Here is a 27,768-nt window from a genome sequence, read left to right as displayed (position 1 = left end):
GAAGTTGCACAATTTTCACAGCGTTCAAGTTTGCGCTCAGCAGACCTGACATTTGTTAAGTGCCCACATTTTTGGGAGGTAACATTGCTTGTAGAGTATATTGTTTAAAACGATGTCTAAAAATGTTGAATAAATTAATGTGTAAAATTGTATTTCAGAAGGTATCATTACTCCATATTTTAAAGAACACTATAAGGAAGTTTAATGACACTAAGAGGTATGTCTGTATCATGTACGGATCATTGGGTCTTACAGGGGAGGCATGTACAGGTCTAAAAAGGGCCTTGAAATGTTCACTTTCAGGATTTTCTCAAAATGGTTTGTGTTACAATGTACGAAGAGTATCAACCACCCATCCTCCCAATAAAGTTTCTATGAACAATCTGAGATACCTAAAATATTTTCTGGCCATGTTGACATGCAATTGTCCTATTGCACTTCATGTAGCCTACTTTTGGCCAGCTAATAGCCTAACCACCGATCAAGTAACATTATGGACTAAGTGTTCAAATCCTATTGCTGTGACAATATAGGTCCAATTAAGATCCTCCATCTATGTAATGCACTAACTAAAATAACAGGAGACCACTTAGCTCTTTCCTTTGCCCTTTCTCCCCCTATAACTTTATGGTCGCTCCTGTTTTATTCTCCCCCCATCAGGAGAACCCGTACCCTGCCGTGGCCATGCATAAGGTGCAGCGGCCAGCTGAGAGCCCTGGTCACAATGACCCCAAGAACTTGGCTATGTTCCCTCTGCTGGACGACGTTACGGTCCAGCTCTTCATCGACCACGCCGCCGCCAAGCTCCAGACCGCCCCGCCCGTGGTCAAGGCCGAGCTCAAAGGCATGGTGCCCTCCGGACCACCACTGGGTGAGTGTGCCAAGCTGGTGGGAAAGACTGAGTGGAGGGGGTTGCTGGGGATATTGTGGGCTGGGGGGTGGAGCAGCATGAGATGGTAGGATTAAGTAGTGCAGTGAATGAATGGTTGAAAGACTGATGCAGACATTCCTATTGGGTTGTGGGTCAGAATTTAGCAGAGATGCCAACATGAGATTGTGTCTGACTTGGCTTGATGTCTGATGTAAAGAGGCTGATCCAGACACAGACAGGCCTCTAGACAGGCCTCTAGACAGGCCACTGTGTTAGTTAGGACAACCTCTGTGTGACCCATCTCTCAGCATGGGTTTAACTGAGCTGGATTCAGTGTAGCTTCAGTGTAGACTCATGAGTGTCCACCAGAAAGGCCACTGTGTTCGGACCACCGCTGTGTGACACATCTATCTCTGTGTTGGTTTAATTGAGCTGGATTCAGTGTAGACTGATGAGTGTGATGTAATAACCGCTGAGTCGTGGTGTTCCTCCAGGAGACATTGTGGACAGGCATGGTCATGTCCTGGCTAACAGCGCTCGCAGGCTGGAGGTGGTCAGGAACTGCATTACCTATATATTTGACAACAAGATGCTGGAGGCCAAGAAGGTGAGAGACAAGGACACAATAGCATCTCAGTGCTCGGCCATTTTGGAATGATAAAGGTGTTAACAATTTATAGCTAGTTTAGAAGTTTGACCTACATGATAGTCTAGTGATTTAATAGATATATATTTTTTAAAATATTTTTTTCTTGCATCTCCTAATTTTGTCCTGTGTCTGCTGCCCCCCCCAGCTGATGCCAGCGGTACTGCGGGCGCTGAAGGGCCGGGCGGCCAGGGTGTGTCTGACCCAGGAGCTCAACCAGCACGTCCTGCAGAACCGAGCTGTGCTGGACGACCAGCAGTTTGACTACATCGTCCGCATGATGAACTGCACCTTACAGGTACATGCCGAAGCCACAAAAAAATTCTCTCTCCTCTTCTACACAAAGTTCTATTGTAGACCGCAGCACACAGTCGGGTTCAGTACATAGAACGGCTGTATTGAAGGAGTTCCTAAAGAAACTCTTTGGGACTTTTTCAAAACAGTACCATGCTACCTGCAATGGAGGCCTTTATATTTTCATAAGATCACACACTGAATAATGGAGCCTAATCGGTGGTGTGTTTGCATGGCTGACATTGAGAGAGTATGGTGATGTTGACCTCTATTCTCCTACTCAGGACTGCTCCCACATGGATGAACACGGTATTGCAGCCATCCTCCTTCCCCTGGTCACGGCCTTCTGCAGGGTAAGTCACAAAAAACAATCCCTATTCAACACAAAAGAAACAAATCATTGTCCGTTATCATAGCTTTAAAGTGGTCTGTTTCTAAAGCTTCTGTGTGGCCTTGTTTGTTTGTGTCTGGCAGAAACTAGGCGCGGGCATCACCCAGTTTGCCTACAGCTGTGTGCAGGAGCACATGGTGTGGACTAACATGCAGTTCTGGGAGGCCATGTTCTACAGTGATGTCCAGAACCACATCAGAGCCCTCTATCTGGAGGCAGACGGGGGGGAGCAGTCCATCGCTGTAAGAACGGACCCTACAATTACACAACAAGCAGAACCTTTTTAAGCTAACGCTCCTGTATATTAGTATTAAACACAGCAGTAAAAACACAACAGAGGCGTTTTCCTTGATAATGGTACTTAGTCCTTGGAGTACATCCATACATTGACCCCATCTGACCTATCCCCTTCCACCTCCCAGTCTCGCGGTCAGCAGGAGTCTGGTCCAGCAGCGGGAGGTCAGGAGCTGCTGGGCGCTCTGGAGCTGGCGTCAGAGCAGAGCAGGCTGTGGCCCACGCTCAGCAAGGAGCAGCAGAGTGAGCGCGTGCAGAAAGAGGAGAGCACGGTGTTCAGCCAGGCCATCCACTACGCCAACCGCATGTCCTACCTGCTGCTGCCCCTGGACACCAGCAAGAACCGCCTGCTCAACAGGTCCGGGATAGGGGATGTGGAGAGTGTTAGCAACAGCTACGTCACCAACAGGTACACCAACAGGTGGGGGACGCACGTACACACACACAACAACGAGGTACACACAGACAGAAAAACATACCCATCAGCTTTTTCACTAACAGACATGTTAAAAACCAGCTTATCATACAGTGGGCAGCTTTGTAACATCTTACAGTGGAACCAGCAACAAATGTATGCCTAGGGAAAAGACTTTAACATTGAAGTTCAAGCTCATATTGGTCGTTCCTAAGATGCCTTTGTTGTTTTTGTTTAGCATTGCTGGCAGCATGGCGGAGAGCTACGACACAGAGAGCGGCTTTGAGGACGCTGAGAGCTCTGACGTGGCCAACTCTGTGGTGCGATTTATCAACCGCTTCGTAGACAAAGTGTGTAACGAGAGTGGGGTTACCAACGAGCACCTCAAGGCACTACACACCATGATACCAGGTAGGAATCTCCATTTTGTGTTTTTGGTGCTCATGTTGTGAACTTTCCTTGACAGATCAGGGTTGTATTCATTAGGCACTTAATGGAAGAAAAAGGACTGCCGGGGAGGGATTCCCTGAACTTGTCCAATAAGAAATACTTGTTTTAGTTTTGCTACTGTGTTCCGTAATGAATATGACCCAGGTTTTCTCAAGAGTTCAAAATGTGTATTAGGAGAGAGTTTTAATCAGTTTCTCTCACCCTCTCCTGTTGTTCCACAGACATCGTTCAGATGCACATCGAGACGCTGGATGCAGTCCACAGGGAGAGTAAGCGACTGCCACCGATCCAAAAGGTAACCAATTCCTTATTTTACATTACGCTGGACAAAAGCCACGCAGAGCGCAGGCCAGCCCCGCCCAGGCCAGCCCCGCCCAACCCCCTCTCCACCAATCCTTGCAGCTCAGTGTCACAGTGCCACGCCCACGGCAGGTACGTCTGTCCCAGCGACAGCACCATGTGTGACTCACACTAATACGTCTGAGCAGTGCATGCTGGGTTGATGTAGTTCCCCTCCTCCTCTCAGTAGCCGGGGTCTCTTTCAGTTGGATCTAAATGGTAGAAAATGTTTTGAAACGGAGGAGGTACTACCTGACTTTGTCCAATACGAACAAGAATGTGGATTTTCTGTTTCATTACATTTTCTCCAGTTGGTGCCTATTGAACATGAACCCGGTAGATGACAACAGCCTGAGCAGTGCATGCTGGAGGTTGTAGTTCTCAGTGACCTGGTTGACTACAGCCTGTGTCACTGACTTGTGCCTTCAGACAGAAGGGTGCAGTTTGCTCTGTTTGTTCGGTGGAGTTTTCTGTCAGCAGTTGGAGAGGGATGGTAGCTTGGCACGGCATCATTGGCATGTCTGTTGTGTTAATGGCAACTAAGCAGGGTCCTAGCATATGCATCAACCAAGAGCTCAGGGATGCCCTGTATCAGATATCAGTCCAATTGGATCTCATCTTTTGTGAGTTTTCTGTGTTTATCCATTCTTATAATAACTCAGAGAGCGCATCACATTTGACCTGATCCCACCTCCCAGAATGCTCTAGATTTTTTTCCCTGAGTGAGCGTTCATAACATATGAGTTCCAGTTAAATCCTCTCCCAATGAGCTGGACCCAGGGTATTAGCTGTTGCACAACAGATTATGAAATGGGTTACAAAACGAGTTCCTAAATTAATTTATGAGTTGAGCTGCTCTGTTTGGTGTCGTTGCCCCCAGCGTAGGCCTCTCCAGGGTCGCTGGGGAAAGGAAATAATGTCAATGCCCTGAGCCAAATGGTCTATAGGTCTTTAACAGAAACTAGACCTGCCACTCTTCATACTTTGAATACCTCTCTATACATCCAAGAATGCTGTTAGATGGTTTTGTGAGAACAATTTGAGAAAATATACAAATGATTATAAACACGTTACCTCTTTCTAAGGGAAATTGCCATTATATGATACTAGTCTTAAGAGATTTGAATGGTTTCATATCCAACTTTATAAAAATAACCACATAAACGTCGCTGTATTTTCCCTTCTGCTTGTTTTACTTGTTGAGCATCAGGGTTGTCTTTGCCAAGATCCCACCATCCAATTGAGATTTGGGCAAACCGTTTATGTTATGTAACATTAACAAATTGAGGACGGCACAGTGGTTAAGGGCGCTGTACTGCAGCGCCAGCTGTGCCACCAGAGATCCTGGGTTCGCGCCCAGGCTCTGTCATAACCGGCCGCGACCGGGAGGTCCGTGGGGCAACGCACAATTGGCCTAACGTCGTCCAGGTTAGGGAGAGCTTGGCCGGTAGGGATATCCTTGTCTCATCGCGCACCAGCGACTCTAGTGACGGGCCGCTAACCAAGGCTTCCAGGTTGGTTGCGCGCTGTGTTAAGAAGAAGTGCGGCTTGGTTGGGTTGTGTATCGGAGGACGCATGACTTTCAACCTTTGTCTCTCCCGAGCCCATACAGGAGTTGTAGCGATGAGACAAGATAGTAGCTACTAAAAACAATTCGATACCACGAAATTGGGGAGAAAAAGGGGTAAAATTCAAAAAAATAAAATAAAAAATTGCAATCATTTTTTGATGTCTCTGTTTTCAACTGTCTGTCGTGTGATACATTTGTGCTTCAACATGCATCTGGATTGACGTGTGCCATTTGTTGTGAATTTGCTCTAATTTGGTTTGAAGTATAGAACCACCAATGTGGCTTATACATTTGAATTCTGTTGGACATAGAGCACTAATAGCTCTTCTACTGTCTCTCTCTTTCCCCCTCATTCTTACCTACCATGTCCCGCTACTCAATCTGCTTACTTTTCTCCCATCAATTATCAACTCTTCTCCATTCTTTACCCCACATCTACCTCTTCCTTCTCTTCCTCTGACCGCCCTCTCCTTGTCCCCGATCTCTTCCCCCTTTCCTCTTCTTTCCTTCACTCCTCCCTCTCTCCGTGCTGCAGCCCAAGCTTCTGAGGCCCATTCTTCTGGCGGGGGAGGAGCTGGTGATGGACGGCATGCGGGTGCACCTGATCTCAGACGGCCGGGAGGAGGCCACGGGGGCCTTGGGGGGTCCACCCCTCCTCCCTGCCGAGGGGGCCATCTTCCTCACCACCTATCGCCTCATCTTCAAGGGCACGCCTAACGACCCGCTGGGTAGGAGGGTCACAAACATGCACACACATGTTAGCAGTAATACACACCCACACTTTCTCTAACCCTGAGTGTTGTTGCTGTGCAGTGGGTGAGCAGGTGGTGACTCGGTCGTTCCCCATCGCCTCCCTGACTAAGGAGAAGAGGATCTCTGTCAGTCTGTCCATGGACCAGTTCATACAGGAGGGTCTGCAGCTACGCTCCTGCACTTTCCAGGTACACATCTACCCTCCGTCCTGTCACCCTCGTATCCATCACCCTACTACTGCCTAAACACTAGGCTCCTAGGCCTTCTCAACCCTGCTACCCCCCCCCCTCCCCACTCTTATTCTGCACCGAAACGCTCTCCATTTAAAATTTGACAGAACACTCATTCATTTGTGTTTTTCTGACACTCCTCCTAATATCGCCCTCCTCCTCCTGTAGCTGCTGAAGATAGCGTTTGATGAGGAGGTGGCGTCGGACCTGGCCGAGGTGTTCCGGAAGCACATGCACAAGCTCCGCTACCCACAGCACGTCCAGGGAACCTTCGCCTTCACCGTGGGCCAGAGTGGCAAGACGTTGGTCGAACACAAGACCAAGGACAAGAACCAGTCAATAAAGTAAGACGAGACCAATAGAACACCCACACACACACGTCAACCACAAGAACCCAAAACAACACTAAAAGGAAACAGGAAGAGCATACACATGCCAAACACATTTCAACACACATCAGTGTTGTATAAAACGTCAGTACCGTTCCAGTTTTATCGTCAGTCAGCAGATTATTAGTAATGAAAGAGTGTAAATCTGTAAGACGTTTCACACCTCTCACATCCTCCAGGTCAAGTACAGAACATCCAATTAAAAAGCGCTTATTCACTAAAGGATGTGGGTCACAAATGACACCCCTGCACTGTAATGTGAGCCGAATATCAGGCCTGCCCCAAGCAGCAGCCTCTGGAGATATAGTAGCCCACATTATTGCCCTACATTTCATAGCCGTCCTGACAGATTAGAATATATCCAAAACGTGGGCGTTTTTATCTGATTGTCTCTGATTTAAAGTCAGTGTTTGGTGTGATGTATTAATTAAACCGGATTCATAGACCTTCTGCTTGCGAGTGTAAGTGCTTCAGTGAGTGTGAACCCTTGTGTAACCACAAATGGTCCATATAGCATGCAGACTGTTTAGTTATGCTGGCTGCACACAGGCTTATTCCAGGCAGGGTCAGTACAGAGGAATGCAGCTTCACATCCTACACTCTATTCTGTCCACTGTTACTGCCAGTAGACCCCCAGAGTTCCCTTTTGCTTTATTCTCTCTCGCGCTCTCGCTCGCTCTCTCTCATATTTTTCATCTGGGGTATGAAAAGAGCACAACCTCTCACAGAGAGCTGGCTTCTATCTGTTGAGTAAAGCAGCAGTGGAAACATTGACGGCTTCTCCGTGTTTGTCCCTGGTATTTCCATCTCCTGCCTGAGTCGTCACGCCACTAAAAGACTCCCTTCATTCACTGATATTAACCTCACGACAATGCGGGCCCAACCCCCCTGCAGCAGTGAGCAGGCTCAACTAGCACTCTTTTAATGCATTCATTAGCTTTAATTCTGCATACAGACTACCGTCGAGTCTGCATTAGGGATGTGCCTTGGATTTAATGGACTGGTTAATTAAACTTCTAATTAGCTAGTCAGTGCATTTGTAAGTTTTACATTTCTAACCAGGGTTGTATTCACTTGAAATGAAATGGAAGCAAACAGGCCAAAACAGGGAGGTGCGATCTAAACTTGTTCAATAAGAAACTCTTTTCATTTTCTGTTGCAAAGTGTTTTGCTATGGTGTGCCTAAATGAATGTGACCCAGAAAGTAGAAATCATAAAGTTTAGCTTTAACTGAAGTTAACTGTTTTGAACTCTTATACATCTCTCTCTTCCCTCTCTACTCATCCTCTTCCCTTTTCTCCCTCCACCCTTCCAAAGAACACTTTCCAAAAACTTGGTGAAGAGCGCCAAGAGGACGATCGGTCGACAGTATGTGACCCGGAAGAAGTACTCGCCTCCCACCTGGGAGAACAGGAGCAGCCTGCAGTCAGAGCTGGATGAGGATGAGCTCTCCGGTAGGACATGGTGTTGTAGCAACGTCAAGGTTTAGGGTGGTATTTTGACCTAAGATCCACACACTCCCATTGCCATAAATACATGTCTTATGTAAAAGTCTTGAGTTGCTGTTTAACTTTCAGCAATTAAAATGTTGAATGTTCTTTACAGTGTTTGACCTGATGTAGTAGACCAGTGTACACTGTCTCTGACTGTCTGTGTGTCTGCTACAGTCTCAGAGGAGTTGGACCAGGGCTCCCTCACCCTGTCTTCCACCATCCGCTCCTCGGACAGACAGACCATGAGCAACGTGGTGGAGCGCGCCTGTTGCCGTGACTACCAGCGGCTAGGACTTGGCACGCTCAGTAACAGCCTGACGCGCTCCAAGAACGAGCCCTTCCGCATCTCCACCGTCAACCGCATGTACACCGTCTGCAGGAGGTACGTTCACGGTCCAACCGCAGATAGAATATGTTTTTACGACGGGTTCACCGTCAAATCTCGTGTGTGACTCCCAAAATACACGTCCCTTCGATACTCTTCGTTTATAGGGAATCTCAATTGCATGTGGTAGGTTTATGGTCAAACCGTATATGGACCATGTTTCAAGTAACTTCCTGAGTTTAGTCTCCAAGTTTTGGATTCTGGTTGAATGTACACGTTTGATCTTGACATTTATATAGATCAACATTGTCATTTTACTTTGATGCAACTTGATATGCAGAGTGGGCCTATGAACAAACTATATTTAAACACATGACATTATCTTGTGGTCATGACATTCTGAGGTGACATGAACAGAATGTCATCTCGATCCTGACTCCCTCTGCTCTCTCTTATCTGTGTGTGTGTTACCAGTTACCCCGGCCTGTTGATCGTGCCACAGAGCATCCCAGACTCCACCATCCAGCGCATCTCCCGCTGTTACAGACAGAACCGTTTCCCTGTGGTGTGCTGGAGGAACTCTCGTACCAAGGCTGTGCTGCTGCGCTCTGCAGGCCTCCATGCTAAGGGTGTGGTGGGCTTCTTCAAGTCCCCCAATGCCAACAGCGCCGGTACGACACACTCTAAAAATTAGTTAGATGGTGTCTTTAAGGGAATGACTGGGGATGTTGGGCTTTGTTTAGGAATAATAAAACATGCCAAACCACTCCAAAGCCAGCTACAGTTGAAGTTGGAAGTTTACATACATTTAGGTTGGAGTTAATTAAACTTGTTTTTCAACCACTCCAAAAATTTCTTGTTAACAAACTATAGTTTTGGCAAGTCTGTTAGGAAATTTACTTTATACATGACACGTTTAAAAAATATATATATATTTTTTATTATACAATTGTTTATAGATATTTAACTTATAATTCACTGTATCACAATTCCAGTGGGTCAGAAGTTTACATACACCAAGTTGACTGTGCCTTTTTAACAGCTTGGAAAATTCCAGAACATGATTTCATGGCTTTTGAAGCTTCTGATAGGCTAATTTACATCATTTGAGTCAATTGGAGGTGTACCTGTGGATGTATTTCAAGGCCTACCTTCAAACTCAGTGCCTCTTTGCTTGACGACATGGGAAAATCAAAAGAAATCAGCCAAGACCTCAGAAAATTAATTGTAGACCTCCACAAGTCTGGTTCATCCTTGGGAGCAATTTCCAAATGCCTGAAGGTACCACATTCATCTGTACAAACAATAGTATGCAAGTATAAACACCATGGGACCACACAGCCGTCATACCGCTCAGGAAGGAGATGAGTTCTGTCTCCTAGAGATGAACGTACTTTGGTGCGAAAAGTGCAAATCAATCCCTGAACAGCAGCAATGGACCTTGTGAAGATGCTGGAGGAAACCGGTATATATCCACAGTAATACGCTATATTGACGTAACCTGAAAGGCCTCTTGGCAAGGAAGAAGCCACTGCTCCAAAACCACCATAAAAAAATCAGATTACGGTATGTAACTGCACATGGGGACAAAGATTGTACTTTTTGGAGAAATGTCTTTGGTCTGATGAAACAAAAATAGAACTGTTTGGCCATAATGATCATCGTTATGTTTTGGAGGAAAAAGGGGGAGGCTTTCAAACCGAAGAACCTCATCCCAACCGTGAAGCACAGGGTTGGCAGTTGTTGGGGTGCTTTGTTGCAGGAGGGACTGGTGCACTTCACAAAATAGATGGCATCATGATGGAGGAAAATTATGTGGATATATTGAAGCAACATCTCAAGACATCAGGAAGTTAAAGCTTGGTCGCAAATGGATCTTCCAAATGGACAATGACCAAAAGCATACTTCCAAAGTTGTGGCAAAATGGCTTAAGGACCTTGAAGTCAAGGTATTGGAGTGGCCATCACAAAGCCCTGACCTCAATCCGATAGACAATTTGTGGGCAGAACTGAAAAAGCGTGTGCGAGCAAGGAGGCGTACAAACCTTACAAGCTGAAATAAATCATTCTCTCTACTATTATTCTGACATTTCCCATTCTTAAAATAAAGTGGTGATCCTAACTGACCTAAGACAGGGAATTTTTACATGGATTAAATGTCAGGAATTGTGAAACTGAGTTTAAATGTATTTGGCTAAGGTGTATGTAAACTTCTGACTAGCTATTTAATGTGGTAGTATAAGTCTCAACTCATCAGAAACAATGAGCAAATAGACAAACACTTTAGATGCATTGAAATGCACAGCTCATGTCCCTTATAGCTTGAGCAGCATTTTTTAGTCTTCAGTATTTTATACCAAGCATGCAAAGCTGCATAAACCAGTGGTGACTCTTCCCCAGGCCCCTCCCAGGCCGACTCAACCAGCCTGGAGCAGGAGAAGTACATGCAGGCGATCATCAGCTCCATGCCCTCCTACTGTGAGCCCAGTGGCAGGAACACGCTCGGCGGCTTCACCTCCACTCACATGAGCACCTCAGGTAGGACACGCATACACATCAAGGTTCCCGTTAGCCAGTAATAGCCGGCTTTTGTCCCCAAAAAATGTATGAGAAGACGATAAATTGGCACCAGACATAATCCCATTTCAAAATAATGCTACTTAGCCTAATCGTTGCTGGAAATACCAGTTTATGGAAATGCATTTGACCGGTCGTGCTTATCGGTCTATAGGTTAATTTGCATAATTTCATGGAATTAAACGAGCATGTGTTTATTTTCTTTAGTCGTTATGTTTATTTATCACATGCACATACAGATACAGAGCTTCTTCTTTTTTTGGAATGTGTTAAACAGCGCCAGAGCTTTTATAAGCCCAATCATCGCACACAATTTTAAATGCAATTACGTGTTAACTGTTTTGATAGCCAGCATTAAAGTGCTACTATTTTTATTTCAAGTGCTTAGGCAACTGAAGTCATTATTCAGAAGGTCACACACCACTTGAGAATGTGAGCTGGAGATGGTATTCTGAAAACATACACTTAATTGAGTGAAACTTTAATGTTTAACTTCATATTATGAGGCATGTCTTACCTTGCTTCAATGTAGCTGAGCCAAAATCTGTTCCTGTAAACTTGGAGGCATTTCTTTTGTAAAGACTTCCCAATGCCAATGAAACAAGTAGCCTAATTTTCTATTGGTTTTCAAATCGACTTTCTTTCATTGTCCAGTAACCAAAAACACAATCCTAATCATATTAGCAATCCATGCTTGTCGTTGCATCTTCAAATCAAATCAAATCAAATTTTATTTATATAGCCCTTCGTACATCAGCTGATATCTCAAAGTGCTGTACAGAAACCCAGCCTAAAACCCCAAACAGCAAACAATGCAGGTGTAAAAGCACGGTGGCTAGGAAAAACTCCCTAGAAAGGCCAAAACCTAGGAAGAAACCTAGAGAGGAACCGGGCTATGTGGGGTGGCCAGTCCTCTTCTGGCTGTGCCGGGTAGAGATTATAACAGAACATGACCAAGATGTTCAAATGTTCATAAATGACCAGCATGGTCAAATAATAATAAGGCAGAACAGTTGAAATTGGAGCAGCAGCACAGTCAGGTGGACTGGGGACAGCAAGGAGCCATCATGTCAGGTAGTCCTGGGGCACGGTCCTAGGGCTCAGGTCCTCCGAGAGAGAGAAAGAAAGAGAGAATTAGAGAGAGCATATGTGGGGTGGCCAGTCCTCTTCTGGCTGTGCCGGGTGGAGATTATAACTGAACGTGGCCAAGATGTTCAAATGTTCATAAATGACCAGCATGGTTGAATAATAGTAAGGCAGAACAGTTGAAACTGGAGCAGGAGCATGGCCAGGTGGACTGGGGACAGCAAGGAGTCCTCATGTCAGGTAGTCCTGGGACATGGTCCTAGGGCCCAGGCCAGTTGAAACTGGAGCAGCAGCATGGCCAGGTGGACTGGGGACAGCAAGGAGTCATCATGTCAGGTAGTCCTGGGGCATGGTCCTAGGGCTCAGGTCCTCCGAGAGAGAGAAAGAAAGAGAGAAGGAGAGAATTAGAGAACGCACACTTAGATTCACACAGGACAACTGAATAGGACAGGAGAAGTACTCCAGATAAACAAACTGACCCTAGCCCCCGACACAAAACTACTGCAGCATAAATACTGGAGACTGAGACAGGAGGGGTCAGGAGACACTGTGGCCCCATCCGAGGACACCCCGGACAGGGCCAAACAGGAAGGATATAACCCCACCCACTTTGCCAAAGCACAGCCCCCACACCACTAGAGGGAAATCTTCAACCACCAACTTACCATCCTGAGACAAGGCCGAGTATAGCCCACAAAGATCACCGACACGGTACAACCCAAGGGGGAACCCAGACAGGCCGACCACAACAGTGAATCAACCCACCCAGGTGACGCACCCCCCAGGGACGGCACGAGAGAGCCCCAGCAAGCCAGTGACTCAGCCCCGTAACAGGGTTAGAGGCAGAGAATCCCAGTGGAAAGAGGGGAACCAGCCAGGCAGAGACAGCAAGGGCGGTTCGTTGCTCCAGAGCCTTTCCGTTCACCTTCCCACTCCTGGGCCAGACTACACTCAATCATATGACCCACTGAAGAGATGAGTCTTCAGTAAAGACTTAAAGGTTGAGACCGAGTTTGCGTCTCTGACATGGGTAGGCAGACCGTTCCATAAAAATGGAGCTCTATAGGAGAAAGCCCTGCCTCCAGCTGTTTGCTTAGAAATTCTAGGGACAATTAGGAGGCCTGCGTCTTGTGACCGTAGCGTACGTGTAGGTATGTACGGCAGGACCAAATCAGAGAGGTAGGTAGGAGCAAGCCCATGTAATGCTTTGTAGGTTAGCAGTAAAACCTTGAAATCAGCCCTTGCTTTGACAGGAAGCCAGTGTAGAGAGGCTAGCACTGGAGTAATATGATCAAATTTTTTGGTTCTAGTCAGGATTCTAGCAGCCGTATTTAGCACTAACTGAAGTTTATTTAGTGCTTTATCCGGGTAGCCGGAAAATAGAGCATTGCAGTAGTCTAACCTAGAAGTGACAAAAGCATGGATTAATTTTTCTGCATCATTTTTGGACAGAAAGTTTCTGATTTTTGCAATGTTACGTAGATGGAAAAAAGCTGTCCTCGAAATGGTCTTGATATGTTCTTCAAAAGAGAGATCAGGGTCCAGAGTAACGCCGAGGTCCTTCACAGTTTTATTTGAGACGACTGTACAACCATTAAGATTAATTGTCAGATTCAACAGAAGATCTCTTTGTTTCTTGGGACCTAGAACAATCATCTCTGTTTTGTCCGAGTTTAATAGTAGAAAGTTTGCAGCCATCCACTTCCTTATGTCTGAAACACATGCTTCTAGCGAGGGCAATTTTGGGGCTTCACCATGTTTCATTGAAATGTACAGCTGTGTGTCATCCGCATAGCAGTGAAAGTTTACATTATGTTTTCGAATAACGTCCCCAAGAGGTAAAATATATAGTGAAAACAATAGTGGTCCTAAAACAGAACCTTGAGGAACACCGAAATGTACAGTTGATTTGTCAGAGGACAAACCATTCACAGAGACAAACTGATATCTTTCCGACAGATAAGACCTAAACCAGGCCAGAACATGTCCGTGTAGGCCAATTTGGGTTTCCAATCTCTCCAAAAGAATGTGGTGATCGATGGTATCAAAAGCAGCACTAAGGTCTAGGAGCACGAGGACAGATGCAGAGCCTCGGTCCGATGCCATCAAAATGTCATTTACCACCTTCACAAGTGCCGTCTCAGTGCTATGATGGGGTCTAAAACCAGACTGAAGCATTTCGTATACATTGTTTGTCTTCAGGAAGGCAGTGAGTTGCTGCGCAACAGCCTTCTCTAAAATCTTTGAGAGGAATGGAAGATTCGATATAGGCCGATTAGTTTTTATATTTTCTGGGTCAAGGTTTGGCTTTTTCAAGAGAGGCTTTATTACTGCCACTTTTAGTGAGTTTGGTACACATCCAGTGGATAGAGAGCCGTTTATTATGTTCAACATAGGAGGGCCAAGCACAGGAAGCAGCTCTTTCAGTAGTTTAGTTGGAATAGGGTCCAGTATACAGCTTGAAGGTTTAGAGGCCATGATTATTTTCATCATTGTGTCAAGAGATATAGTACTAAAACACTTGAGCGTCTCTCTTGATCCTAGGTCCTGGCAGAGTTGTGCAGACTCAGGACAACTGAGGTTTGGAGGAATACGCAGGTTTAAAGAGGAGTCCGTAATTTGCTTTCTAATAATCATAATCTTTTCCTCAAAGAAGTTCATGAATTTATCACTGCTAAAGTGCAAGTCATCCTCTCTTGGGGAATGCTGCTTTTTAGTTAGCTTTGCCACAGTATCAAAAAGGAATTTCGGATTGTTCTTATTTTCCTCAATTAAGTTTAAAAAATAGGACTATCGAGCAGCAGTAAGGGCTCTTCGGTACTGCACGGTACCGTCCTTCCAAGCTAGTCGGAAGACTTCCAGTTTGGTGTGGCGCCATTTCCGTTCCAATTTTCTGGAAGCTTGCTTCAGAGCTCGGGTATTTTCTGTGTACCAGGGAGCTAGTTTTTTATGAGACATTTTTTTAGTTTTTAGGGGTGCAACTGCATCTAGGGTATTGCGCAAGGTTAAATTGAGATCCTCAGTTAGGTGGTTAACGGATTTTTGTCCTCTGGCGTCCTTGGGTAGGCAGAGGGAGTCTGGAAGGGCATCAAGGAATCTTTGTGTTGTCTGTGAATTTATAGCACGACTTTTGATGTTCCTTGGTTGGGGTCTGAGCAGATTATTTGTTGCAATTGCAAACGTAATAAAATGGTGGTCCGATAGTCCAGGATTATGAGGAAAAACATTAAGATCCACAACATTTATTCCATGGGACAAAACTAGGTCCAGCGTATGACTGTGAGAGTGAGTGGGTCCAGAGACATGTTGGACAAAACCCACTGAGTCGATGATGGCTCCAAAAGCCTTTTGGAGTGGGTCTGTGGACTTTTCCATGTGAATATTAAAGTCACCAAAGATTAGAATATTATCTGCAATGACTACAAGGTCTGATAGGAATTCAGGGAACTCAGTGAGAAACGCTGTATATGGCCCAGGAGGCCTGTAAACAGTAGCTATAAAAAGTGATTGAGTAGGCTGCATATATTTCATGACTAGAAGCTCAAAAGACGAAAACGTCTTTTTTTTTTTTGTAAATTGAAATTTGCTATCGTAAATGTTAGCAACACCTCCGCCTTTGCGGGATGCACGGGGATATGGTCACTAGTGTAGCCAGGAGGTGAGGCCTCATTTAACACAGTAAATTCATCAGGCTTAAGCCATGTTTCAGTCAGGCCAATCACATCAAGATTATGATCAGTGATTAGTTCATTGACTATAATTGCCTTTGAAGTAAGGGATCTAACATTAAGTAGCCCTATTTTGAGATGTGAGGTATCATGATCTCTTTCAGTAATGACAGGAATGGAGGTGGTCATTATCCTAGTGAGATTGCTAAGGCGAACACCGCCATGTTTAGTTTTGCCCAACCTAGGTCGAGGCACAGACACGGTCTCAATGGTGATAGCTGAGCTGACTACACTAACTATGCTAGTGGCAGACTCCACTATGCTGGCAGGCTGGCTAATAGCCTGCTGCCTGGCCTGCACCCTATTTCATTGTGGAGCTAGAGGAGTTAGAGCCCTGTCTATGTTGGCAGATAAGATGAGAGCACCCCTCCAGCTAGGATGGAGTCCGTCACTCCTCAGCAGGTCAGGCTTTGTCCTGTTTGTGGGTGAGTCCCAGAAAGAGGGCCAATTATCTACAAATTCTATCTTTTGGGAGGGGCAGAAAACAGTTTTCAACCAGCGATTGAGTTGTGAGACTCTGCTGTAGAGCTCATCACTCCCCCTAACTGGGAGGGGGCCAGAGACAATTACTCGATGCCGACACATCTTTCTAGCTGATATGCACGCAGAAGCTATGTTGTGCTTGGTGATCTCTGACTGTTTCATCCTAACATCGTTGGTGCCGACGTGGATAACAATATCTCTATACTCTCTACACTCGCCAGTTTTAGCTTTAGCCAGCACCATCTTCAGATTAGCCTTAACGTCGGTAGCCCTGCCCCCGGGTAAACAGTGTATGATCGCTGGATGATTCGCTTTAAGTCTAATACTGCGGGTAATGGAGTCGCCAATGACTAGAGTTTTCAATTTGTCAGAGCTAATGGTGGGAAGCTTCGGCGTCTCAGACCCCGTAACGGGAGGAGTAGAGACCAGAGAAGACTCGGCCTCTGACACCGACCCGCTGCTTAAAGGGGAAAACCGGTTGAAAGTTTCTGTCTGCTGAATGAGCGACACCGGTTGAGCGTTCCTACAGCATTTCGTTCCAGAAACCGTGAGAAAGTTGTCCGGCTGCGGGGACTGTGCCAGGGGATTTATACTACTATCTGTACTTACTGGTGGCACAGACGCTGTTTCATCCTTTCCTACACTGAAATTACCCTTGCCTAACGATTGCGTCTGAAGCTGGGCTTGCAGTACAGCTATCCTCGCCGTAAGGCGAGCACAGCGGCTGCAATTAGAAGGCATCATGTTAATGTTACTACTTAGCTTCGGCTGTTGGAGGTCCTGACGAATCGTGTCCAGATAAAGCGTCCGGAGTGAAAAAGTCGAGGAAAAAATAAATATATGAACGGTAATTAAAAAGTGAAACCCGTAAAGTTGTCAGGTAGCAAAATAGGTTGGCAACAAAACGCACAGCAATTCGAAAACAATCTTTAGATCTCCCATCTTTCTACGTTTCTAATGGATATTTTTATGTGTTTTCCCGCTAATTGCATTATGGAACTAACATTAGCGTGTAGCCTATAACTGCTGTGTGCGCATTGCTGCGCTTATAATGTGAATAATCGTTTATCAACATTAAGCTAAACATTCTGATCTGTGCATGAGCCTCACTGCTGTTAATTTTGATGTACTGGTTGGATGAATTTGGGATCTATCATCCCACAATTGTCCCAGTCTGTTTGGAATAGGCCATTTCTTTCTCGCACAGAACAACAAGCTGACAAATAGAATAGGTCAAATGTTCTACAATGGCGAACAGTAGATTGACATAGGCTAGTGATTTTCTTGTTCCTTATTCGTCTTGTTAGCTCAGGAAAAGTGAATGTGGACTGTTATTCTAACATCAAGTGCACTTCGGGTTTTCGGAAGGACACGAGCCGTTGCATCCTTGAGTTGCATGTTCTGTTTAAGTGCCTTATCATAATCAAAATTATATAGGTCTGGTACATTTCTCAAATGTTCGTTGAATTATGCTGTCGATCAAATGTCCAGCGCCACATTTTCCTAACGGAAACCCTGAAACGCATACACTCTCTCATAAGCCAGAGTTTGACTCTTAGCTTGTGTCTATCTCCAGACTCGTCAGATAAGCTGAGGCAGCCTAAGATCGGAGCTCTGATGAAACAGGTGATGGGAGGCAAGGAGGATGTACCTGGAACCTTCAGCCGAGGAGGTGAGATTGAGTTTTTTTACAGTGTTTGTATGTGGTTGTGTTACTTGCGTCAATTAGTTAATTGAAACCTCCTTTGCAAGGAATGTCTTATTTTTAGGTTTGGTTTGGGATTGTATTGTGGCTTGCCCTACAATTACATGCCAAGGAACAGTCACTGGAACAAATTGACATGCGAGTGTGTTTTAACCCAAAGAGGAATGGTGGTTATGTTACCTGAATAATAACTCCTCTCCATAGCTTATCCATATTTGGGCATGTGTGTATGTATAGCTGTGTGAAACCATCTCTCCCTATGGTCTATGGTGTTGGTTAACGGGCATCATCTCTGTGTCATTTGACCTCAGCTCTGGGTCAAAGGGCGAGGGTCATCTCCCTCTCTCAGCCCAGAGTTTCAGGCAAGGCCAGAAACCCCCCTGGAGGTACAGTATGCACCGACCCCTAGCTCCCCAATCTAACCAATCAGGCCTCTTAACAGTGACGTCAGTCAGTCTGTCTGCGTTGGCTGGTGCCCCCGCCTGTCGGTCCCTCTTTCCCTGTGATGTCCTTGTGTGTGTCTCTCGCTCTCTCAGGACTAACCTTTTGTTGTCCAATCTCTTTGTTGGCGAGATTCTCTTCTTCTTTCTAGGCATCTGTTTGCATGCTTTTCCAGTGGGCCGTCGACTCTACACACACTGCTGCAGATCGTCCTGTTTGTCCATGTTTCTGTTCTGTGTTTGATTACTACTGTGTGCTGTGAGTGGTCTGATGACTCGTGTTTTTCCAGTGTTGTTAGGTTTGGAGCATCATTTTCACACAGCCTATTTAGCTAAATAGATCAATCTATCTATAGTAGTTCAAATATTTATATTTTATCAGCATGGCTTTCAGTTAGTCTAGTGGTATAAAGTACAATGACTGTATGTGTAACTGCATAAATGGCTTGTGTGTGTTGATAATGTCAAACTTGGAGGGAGGATTGGAGAATGCACACTGTATGCATGTGATAACCCCCTCTAAAACCTCTACCTGTATGTGTGTGATAACCCCCTTTAAAACCTCTACCTGTATGTGTGTGATAACCCCCTCTAAAACATCTACCTGTATGTGTGTGATAACCCCCTTTAAAACCTCTACCTGTATGTGTGTGATAACCCCCTCTAAAACCTCTACCTGTATGTGTGTGATAACCCCTTTAAAACCTCTACCTGTATTTGTGTGATAACCCCTCTAAAACCTCTACCTGTATGTGTGTGATAACCCCCCTCTAAAAACCTCTAAAACCTGTATGTGTGTGATAAAACCCTACCTTTAAAACCTCTACCTGTATGTGTGTGATAACCCCTCCTCTAAAACCTCTACCTGTATGTGTGTGATAACCCCCTTTAAAACCTCTACCTGTATGTGTGTGATAACCCCTCTAAAACCTCTACCTGTATGTGTGTGATAACCCCCTTTAAAACCTCTACCTGTATGTGTGTGATAACCCCCTCTAAAACCTCTACCTGTATGTGTGTGATAACCCCCTCTAAAACCTCTACCTGTATGTGTGTGATAACCCCCTCTAAAACCTCTATCTGTATGTGTGTGGGATGACCCCATCTAAAACCTCTACCTGTATGTGTGTGATAACCCCCTCTAAAACCTCTACCTGTATGTGTGTGATAACCCCCTCTAAAACCTCTACCTGTATGTGTGTGGGATGACCCCATCTAAAACCTCTACCTGTATGTGTGGGATGACCCCTGCTAAAACCTGTGTGTGTGTGTGTGTGTGTGTGTGTGTGTGTGTGTGTGTGTGTGTGTGTGTGTGTGTGTGTGTGTGTGTGTGTGTGTGTGTGATGACCCCCTCTAAAACCTCTACCTGTATGTGTGTGCTCCAGGGAAGTGGGGCACTATTCGGGGTAGTGGGCGTCTGAGTGCCTACAACCCGGAAGTTGGGAACAGGCTGTCCAGTAAGGAGTCTCCCCAGCCCAACGGGGGCCCCAGCGAGGCCCTGTTCCTCAGACAGCAGAGGGCCTACCTCTACATCATCGGAGACAAGACACAGCTCAAGGTAACTGCCAATACACAATACTACACTGGACTGTCTACTGATTTGAATATTGATAAAGACTCAATATCTCACAAGTCTTTGGAGGTGTTGGTGTCATTGAACCTTGACCCCTGTTTGTCCCATATCATCAGGGTGGTAAGCAGGACTTGTTCCAGCAGTGGGAGGTGGTGCCCATCGAGGTGTGTGATGTGCGTCAGGTGAAGAACAGCTTTAAGAAGCTGATTAAGGCCTGTGTTCCCAGCTCAGCCACCTCTGAACCCAGCATGACCTTCCACCGCTGCCTGCAGGAGTCCGAATGGATGTGCCTGGTAATGCTCTCATTCATACTGTGTGTGTTAGCATGTGCAACTGTAAAAGTGTATGTATTGTGCAAGAGGGAGACCTACAAATGCATTTTGTTTTTGTATGTTTATCCTGACTGCATAAGTTCATGTGTGTATGATTTAAGTGGTTTTGTCATGACGTGTGTGTGTGTCCAGCTCCACAGAGTTCTGCAGGTGTCTGTCCTGGTGGTAGAGTTGTTAGACACGGGCTCGTCAGTCATGGTCAGCCTGGAGGATGGCTGGGACGTCACTACTCAGGTACAACACACGTACTCCCTAAACGTACTGCTTACACACACCTCTCACAGCTAATGTAGGTCTCAACCCTGTCTCTGCCTGTGCTAATGGTCTGTCTCTTCACTCCACTGTTTAGGTAACCTATAAATTACAGTCATCCTGTCTGACTATCGCACCGATTCTGTCTCTAGGTGGTGTCTCTGGTCCAGCTTCTGTCAGACCCATACTACCGGACCTTCGATGGCTTCCGCCTGCTGGTGGAGAAGGAGTGGCTGTCATTTGGCCACAGGTTCAGTCATCGCGGTGCCCAGACCCTGGCCAGCCAGAGCAGCGGCTTCACTCCTGTATTCCTGCAGTTTCTCGACTGTGTGCACCAGGTATGTACGTGTGAGGGTGGGTTTTATGAGTGCAGGTGTGACAGTAAAGTGTGTGTGTGTCTAACCGTGTCACTGGGTGTTTACATGTCAAATCAAATCCAATTTTATTTGTCACATACACATGGTTAGCAGATGTTAATGCGAGTGTAGCGAAATGCTTGTGCTTCTAGTTCTGACAATGCAGTAATAACCAACAAGTAATCTAACTAACAATTCCAAAACTACTACCTTATAGACACAAGTGTAAGGGGATAAGAATATGTACATAAAGATATATGAATGAGGGATGGTACAGAGCAGCATAGGCAAGATACAGTAGATGGTATCGAGTACAGTATATACATATGAGATGAGTATGTAAACAAAGTGGCATAGTTAAAGTGGCTAGTGATACATGTATTACATAAGGATGCAGTAGATGATATAGAGTACAGTATATACGCATGCATATGAGATGAATAATGTAGGGTATGTAACATTATATTAGGTAGCATTGTTTAAAGTGGCTAGTGATATATTTTACATCATTTCCCATCAATTCCCATTATTAAAGTGGCTGGAGTTGAGTCAGTGTGTGTGTTGGCAGCAGCCACTCAATGTTAGTGGTGGATGTTTAACAGTCTGATGGCCTTGAGATAGAAGCTGTTTTTCAGTCTCTCGGTCCCAGGTTTGATGCACCTGTACTGACCAGTGGCACTGTATTGTCCTCAAAGCGGGCAAAAAAGTTATTTAGTCTGCCTGGGAGCAAGACATCCTGGTCCGTGACTGGGCTGGTTTTCTTCTTGTAGTCCGTGATTGACTGTAGACCCTGCCACATGCCTCTTGTGTCTGAGCCGTTGAATTGAGATTCTACTTTGTCTCTATACTGACGCTGAGCTTGTTTGATAGCCTTGCGGAGGGAATAGCTGCACTGTTTGTATTCGGTCATGTTACCAGTCACCTTGCCCTGATTAAAAGCAGTGGTTCGCGCTTTCAGTTTCACGCGAATGCTGCCATCAATCCACAGTTTCTGGTTAGGGAATGTTTTAATCGTTGCTATGGGAACGACATCTTCAACGCAGCTACTTTACCCACATTATCTGGATTCTGATATTTATCTGTATAGGCATGTCTGAGTAAACGTGCGTGTGTTTACCTGAGTGTGACAGTGCATTTCTTTCTTTTTTTCCCCGGCCAGTGACGTGGACTCGCATGTATGATGCGTTTCTGGCAGAGGGTTTCAATAGTCCTGTCTGTATTTATGATCCCAGCTTCACACTGGCGTGCTCTATTTAACCCCCTGTTTACTGTCAGTAGTGTTATTATTACACATACAGGGACATACATTGTGTACAAACATTAGGAACACCTTCCTAATATTGAGTTGCTCGCCCTTTTGCCCTCAGAACAGCCTCAATTTAACAGGTGACACCAATAAGGGATCGTAGCTTTCACCTGGTCATTCATGGACAGAGCAGGTGTTCTTAATATTTTGGACACTCAGTGTATCTGGGTCGTTCCCATAATGAGTGCTTTTTGCTTCCCTTTGATGTTTTATGTAGAAATTGTACACAAATATTGAATTTTAAAATCATATTATATCAATTGAAGTGCCCTTGAATATAGACCGAATGGGGAAAAATGAATCCATTTTGTGTCCTCTGACTTGTAGGAAGATTTAACCCACTCAATCCCAACAACAACATTGTAAAAACACTAGTTATTTTGTTGCTTTGATAGTCATTTCTGAAGAGTATTAATTATTTAATGTGATGAATTTTAAGGGGAAAGAAGGGTGAAAAAGACCCGTTCCTCATTTTAAGGTCAACCCGGTCACGTGAACTCTCGTTTTAATATGGGGAAACTATTCATGTATCTTTTTTTTCATTCAAAAGAACCATCTAATAATCAAATCGTAGAGTAAAGCTGGTGGGCTGGTTCTACTCTATTTGTACATTGTCTGGTGTTTGGTGGTAACTGAGTGGGTTGAGCATAACACCATACAAAGACGGGCTAGAAATGTTTAAACAACTTATTGGTGAAGCATAGTTGCCCTTCCCTGTTTCATACAACAATCTTCCATTTCCCCTGGATGAATTCACTATAGTAATTTTAGTTAACCTCTTGATGGGGATTTAAATTTTTATTTTAAGTTGAAAATGTTCTCTTTATAACAATGTTAAAATTAGGTGAAATAAAATGTTAATTTTTTTATTCGTTTTTTAAGCGCCTCAAAAGGCACCTAACTGGTGAAATGTACCTTTATTTAACTAGACAAGTCAGTTAAGAACAAATTCTTATTTTCAATGACGGCCTAGGAACAGTGGGTTAACTGCCTGTTCAAGGGCTGAACAACAGATTTGTACCTTGTCAGCTCGGGGGTTTGAACTTGCAACCTTCCGGTTACTAGTCCACTAGGCTACCCTGCCGCCCCAAATGACCCGTATCTCACTAGGATCCTTTGTCTCTCTCTGCCTAGACAGTCTTTAAATAACTATGTTACAAAGCTCAGCCAAGAACTATTAACCTGGATCAAATATTTCCTGAATGTAATCAGATGAGTACGCTATGTCCGACCATCCTGTTATATGGATGTGCTAGAACAGATTATTTAAAGGTTTTAACATGTCTTCCTCCTTTCCCATTCATCCAAACATTTGTTTGAGAGAGTGCAGTCTGCTGACTCTGTGGCCGTTTCTCATTTGGGTGAAAGTCTGTCCTAAGTGGTCCAGGAGCGTGTCAATTTTGAAGGGTAGGCCAATGGAAGAATTTCCTCCCCTCCTCGAAAGCCACCTTTCATCGAGGATAGTCATCCAGTGCTTTCGCATTTTGTTACGTTAGACTAAAATTGTCCCAAAATTATTTAATTTAATGACTGAGGAGCAGGCTGTTTGATATGGGCACCTTTTCATCCAAGCTACTCAATACTGCCCCTGCAGCCATAAAAAGTTAAGGAGCACGGTTAGCCGGGTTTCAGAGGACGCATGACTCCACCTTTGCCTCTCCTGAGCCTATTGGGGAGTTGCAGTGATGAGACGAGATCAAATTTTGGGAGAAAGAGGGGGGCAAAAAATATTACTTAATTTGAGTTCACCTGTGGTAAATTCAATTGCTTGGACATGATTTGGAAAGGCATACACCTGTCTATATAAGGTCCCACAGTTAACAGTGCATGTCAGAGCAAAAACCAAGCCATGAGTTCGAAAGAATTGTCCGTGGAGTTCTGAGACAGGATTGTGTCGAGGCACAGATTTGAGGTACCAAAAAATGTCTGCAGCATTGAAGGACCCCAAGAACACAGTGGCCTCCGTCATTCTTAAATGGAAGAAGTTTGAGCTTGCCGCCCGGAGAGCTTGGAGCTTAGAGTTTGCCGCCCGGCCAAACTGAGCAATCGGGGGAGAAGGGCCTTGGTCAGGGAGGTGACCAAGAACCCAATAGTCACTCTGAGAGAGCTCCAGAATTCCTCAGATGGGAGAATCTTCCAGAAGGACAACCATTTCTGCAGCACTCCACCAAGCAGACCTTTATGGTAGAGTGGCCAGATGGAAGCCACTCCTCAGTAAAAGGCACATGACAGCCATCTTGGAGTTTGCCAAAAGGCACCTAAAGACTCTCAGACCATGAGAAACAAGATTCTTTGGTCTGATGAAACCAAGATGGAACTCTTTTTGGAGGAAACCTGGCACCATCCCTACGGTGAAGCATGGTGGTGGCAGATGGTTTTTAGTGGCAGGGACTGTGAGACTAGTCAGGATAGAGGGAAATATGAACAGAGCATAGTACAGAGATCCTTGATGAAAACCTGCTCTAGAGCGCTCAGGACCTCAGACTGGGGTGAAGGTTCACCTTCCAACAGGACAACAACCCAAAGCTCAGCCAAGACACGCAGGAGTGGCTTTGGGACAAGTTTCTGAATGTCCTTGAGTCGCTCAGGCAGAGCCCAGACTTGAACCCGATCGAACATCTCTGGAGAGACCTGAAAATAGATGTGCAGCATCGCTCCCCATCCAACCTGACAGAGCTTGAGAGGATCAGCAATGAAGAATGGGAGAAACTTCCCAAATACAGGTGTGCCAAGCTTGTAGCATCATACCCAAGAAGAATCTAGGCTGTAATCGCTGCCAAGGTGCTTCAATGAAGTAAAGGGTCTCAATACTTGTTTAATGTGGTATTTCAGTTTAAAATGTGTAATACTTTTGCAAAAATGTCTAAAACAGTTTTTACTTCATCATTATGGGGTATAGTGGGTAGATTGAGAAAAAACTATTTAATAAATTTTAGAATAAGGCTGTAACGTAACAACATCTGGAAAAAGTTCAGGGGTATGAATACTTTCCAAATGTACTGTATGTATCCTATCGGAGTTCTTCGTGGAAGAGTTTTGAAATCTGCCACACCCCATTTGAATCAGCCTTTGTTTTTTTCGTAGGAGAAAAGCATATACACTTTTAAAAACAATATGCTACTTTTATCTATAAAATGTCTTGCACAACTAGCTACATTTTGTTTTATCACATTCGCCTGTTGACGCGGGAGAGGAGAGTCTAAGCTCGTTTTCCTTTTCCTCGCCGCCTCTCCTCGATTACCTTTGAACTTTTTCTAAAGGAGGTGAAAGAGGACACAGGAGTTGAGCAAATCCAGTTGAGAAAAGGCCCGTGAATGTTTGACGATCAGGAAGCAGTAAACAGAGGAAGGGCAACTGACGTGTTACCTTAAATCCTGTCCCCCCCTGCAGATCCACCTGCAGTTCCCCATGGAGTTTGAGTTCAGTCAGTACTACCTGAAGTTCCTGGCCTACCACTACGTGTCCAACCGCTTCAGAACCTTCCTGCTCGACTCGGACTACGAACGCATTGAGCTCGGTGAGCCTTTTCTCCGTTCTACAGATAAGGGCTCGAGTTTTCCCCTTATCAGATGGCCTTTCTCTACATTTAGGTTACATGGTTAGAAGAAACTCCAGACCCCATAGATACTATCTGAATTCTTATAAGTAGGTTATTTCGGTACACTTTTGGGTGTTTAAGTGTAACTTGTATGCCAGTTGAGTGTGATCAGTGAGTTGATGAACCTTCCGTTTGTGTTAAGGGGTTCTGTACGAGGAGAAGGGGGAGAGGAAGAACCCGCAGGTGTGTAAGTCAGTGTGGGATTACATCGACCGGCTCAACAAGAAAACACCTATCTTCTTCAACTACATGTTCTCACCAGAGGATGAGGAGGTGAGTGAGCCTGGAACTCTACTTGGTTGCGTTAGATTGCCCCCTGGTGGGGAAGGTTACTGAAAATTCAAGTGGATTTGATCCATTTTCTAATCAAGTGGAGGTTTAGTTTTACGATCTTAGACTTAAGATGTACTAGACGATCTTGTAGTTATTACATGCACGTTTTGTGGTAACAAAAATAAATCCACGTGGTCATTTACTAGCTAAATCCCTCTGTTTTTTTACTATTTTCTTTTCCCCAGGTGTTGCGGCCGTACAGCTTCATCTCCAACCTGAAGGTGTGGGACTTCTACACAGAGGAGACGCTGTCTGAGGGCCCGTCTTACGACTGGGAGCTGGTGCAGAGGGGCCGGCAGGAGAGGCTGGCTGAGGAGGTACCTGACAAACCAGACACCACCACCCCCAAATCCCAGCGACACATTGTCTGGCCCTGCTACGACAGCCGCAGCAGAGTGGTACCCGACGCCATCACCAAACTGCTGCAGGTTAATGGAGATTACTTACACATTACGTACCATCAGTATACTGCAGTAGTCCCTGTATAACCCTAACTTGTTATATAAATTCTTACACGAATCTGACTGTCCTAGGACCTGCAGAGTCTGGAGGCAGAGTTGGGGCTGCCACCAGAGAAATGGAAGGACACCTGGGACAAGATCAAGGCCAACCAACGGGCCGAGGCCAAGCTGGAGAACAGGGTGAGAAACGCTGGACAACCAGAAGCTAACCTAGGGTTACACTGGCTATTAGGATGCCATCCTTCTAACAAATTTACACTTTACACAGATTATTTGAAAATAACTTCTTGTAGATTTATAGCAATGTGTTCTACTGACCTCTTGTGGCAACTGTGTTTTATTGAATATATTATAGCCTCCTGTGTTTTCTTGCTCATCCTCCGTTTTCTCGCTCTTTCAGCCGTCTTTCAACAGCTCCTTGCTGATGTCGTCCAATCTGAGTCACCAGCGGCGGTCTCAGGGGGTGTACCTTCCGGAGAGTGGAGTGGGCTCCTCCATTAACCTGGCCATGGACCGTGAGACCAGCACCACCTCCACCCCTGTGGCTGGGCGCCCTAGCACCAGCACCCTATACAGCCAGTTCCAGAGCACGGAGAGTGAGAACAGGTCTGTACCCCCACCCTTATCACTGCCCCAGCAACACATTACCCCTCGGTGTGTTACGAAAGTGGCTGACTGGGTTTCCTCTACCTTTGACTCACAGGAGTTTTGAGGGCATCCTGTTTAAGAAAGGTGCGTTGCTGAAGCCATGGAAACCCCGCTGGTTTGTGCTGGACAAGACCAAACATCAGGTAAGAGGAAGGAGGTGGACTGATGATGGACTGATGGTGATGATGGTGATAATGATTTCTCTCTGTCTAGCTGAGATACTATGAGACCAGGCAGGACAAGGAGTGTAAGGGGGTGATTGAGCTGGCGGAGGTGGAGTCCGTCATTCCAGGCACGCCCACCATGGGAGCGCCCAAAAACATAGAGGAGAAAGCCTTCTTCGATGTGAGTTACCAGAGCCCTCAGTGTGATGTTTTTTATGTGTGTATTGTGACATGTTATGATCAGCGAATGTGTTTGCTAAATGACT

At 45.3% G+C, this 27,768-nt stretch overlaps 1 protein-coding gene across 9 annotated transcripts in view; it reads left to right on the top strand.

Moving 5' to 3' along the window:
• The window catches only part of LOC123994522 (myotubularin-related protein 5-like), an 87,553-nt gene that overhangs the window by 57,144 nt on the left and 2,641 nt on the right, over positions 1 to 27,768 (top strand). For 6 of the 9 annotated variants that reach the window (XM_046297214.1, XM_046297213.1, XM_046297212.1 and 3 more), the window contains 28 exons: positions 661 to 871; positions 1,366 to 1,478; positions 1,666 to 1,815; positions 2,096 to 2,164; positions 2,286 to 2,444; positions 2,625 to 2,917; positions 3,150 to 3,322; positions 3,583 to 3,656; positions 5,806 to 5,998; positions 6,084 to 6,211; positions 6,422 to 6,597; positions 7,960 to 8,096; positions 8,310 to 8,517; positions 8,935 to 9,131; positions 10,861 to 10,998; positions 17,911 to 18,006; positions 18,351 to 18,425; positions 19,865 to 20,037; positions 20,169 to 20,345; positions 20,517 to 20,618; positions 20,789 to 20,974; positions 25,689 to 25,815; positions 26,039 to 26,169; positions 26,415 to 26,657; positions 26,763 to 26,870; positions 27,091 to 27,296; positions 27,394 to 27,481; positions 27,552 to 27,683. In XM_046297214.1, coding sequence (XP_046153170.1) covers positions 661 to 871; positions 1,366 to 1,478; positions 1,666 to 1,815; positions 2,096 to 2,164; positions 2,286 to 2,444; positions 2,625 to 2,917; positions 3,150 to 3,322; positions 3,583 to 3,656; positions 5,806 to 5,998; positions 6,084 to 6,211; positions 6,422 to 6,597; positions 7,960 to 8,096; positions 8,310 to 8,517; positions 8,935 to 9,131; positions 10,861 to 10,998; positions 17,911 to 18,006; positions 18,351 to 18,425; positions 19,865 to 20,037; positions 20,169 to 20,345; positions 20,517 to 20,618; positions 20,789 to 20,974; positions 25,689 to 25,815; positions 26,039 to 26,169; positions 26,415 to 26,657; positions 26,763 to 26,870; positions 27,091 to 27,296; positions 27,394 to 27,481; positions 27,552 to 27,683 — 4,263 coding nt within the window. The remainder of the gene's footprint in view (positions 1 to 660; positions 872 to 1,365; positions 1,479 to 1,665; positions 1,816 to 2,095; positions 2,165 to 2,285; positions 2,445 to 2,624; positions 2,918 to 3,149; positions 3,323 to 3,582; positions 3,657 to 5,805; positions 5,999 to 6,083; positions 6,212 to 6,421; positions 6,598 to 7,959; positions 8,097 to 8,309; positions 8,518 to 8,934; positions 9,132 to 10,860; positions 10,999 to 17,910; positions 18,007 to 18,350; positions 18,426 to 19,864; positions 20,038 to 20,168; positions 20,346 to 20,516; positions 20,619 to 20,788; positions 20,975 to 25,688; positions 25,816 to 26,038; positions 26,170 to 26,414; positions 26,658 to 26,762; positions 26,871 to 27,090; positions 27,297 to 27,393; positions 27,482 to 27,551; positions 27,684 to 27,768) is intronic. The other 3 variants (XM_046297216.1, XM_046297208.1, XM_046297211.1) reach the window with 2 other exon arrangements.

Source organism: Oncorhynchus gorbuscha, linkage group LG14 (genome assembly GCF_021184085.1).
Source record: "Oncorhynchus gorbuscha isolate QuinsamMale2020 ecotype Even-year linkage group LG14, OgorEven_v1.0, whole genome shotgun sequence".
NCBI lineage: Eukaryota > Metazoa > Chordata > Actinopteri > Salmoniformes > Salmonidae > Oncorhynchus > Oncorhynchus gorbuscha.
The sequence above is the reverse complement of the archived record's forward strand: the minus strand, read 5'-3'. Positions and strand labels throughout refer to the sequence as shown.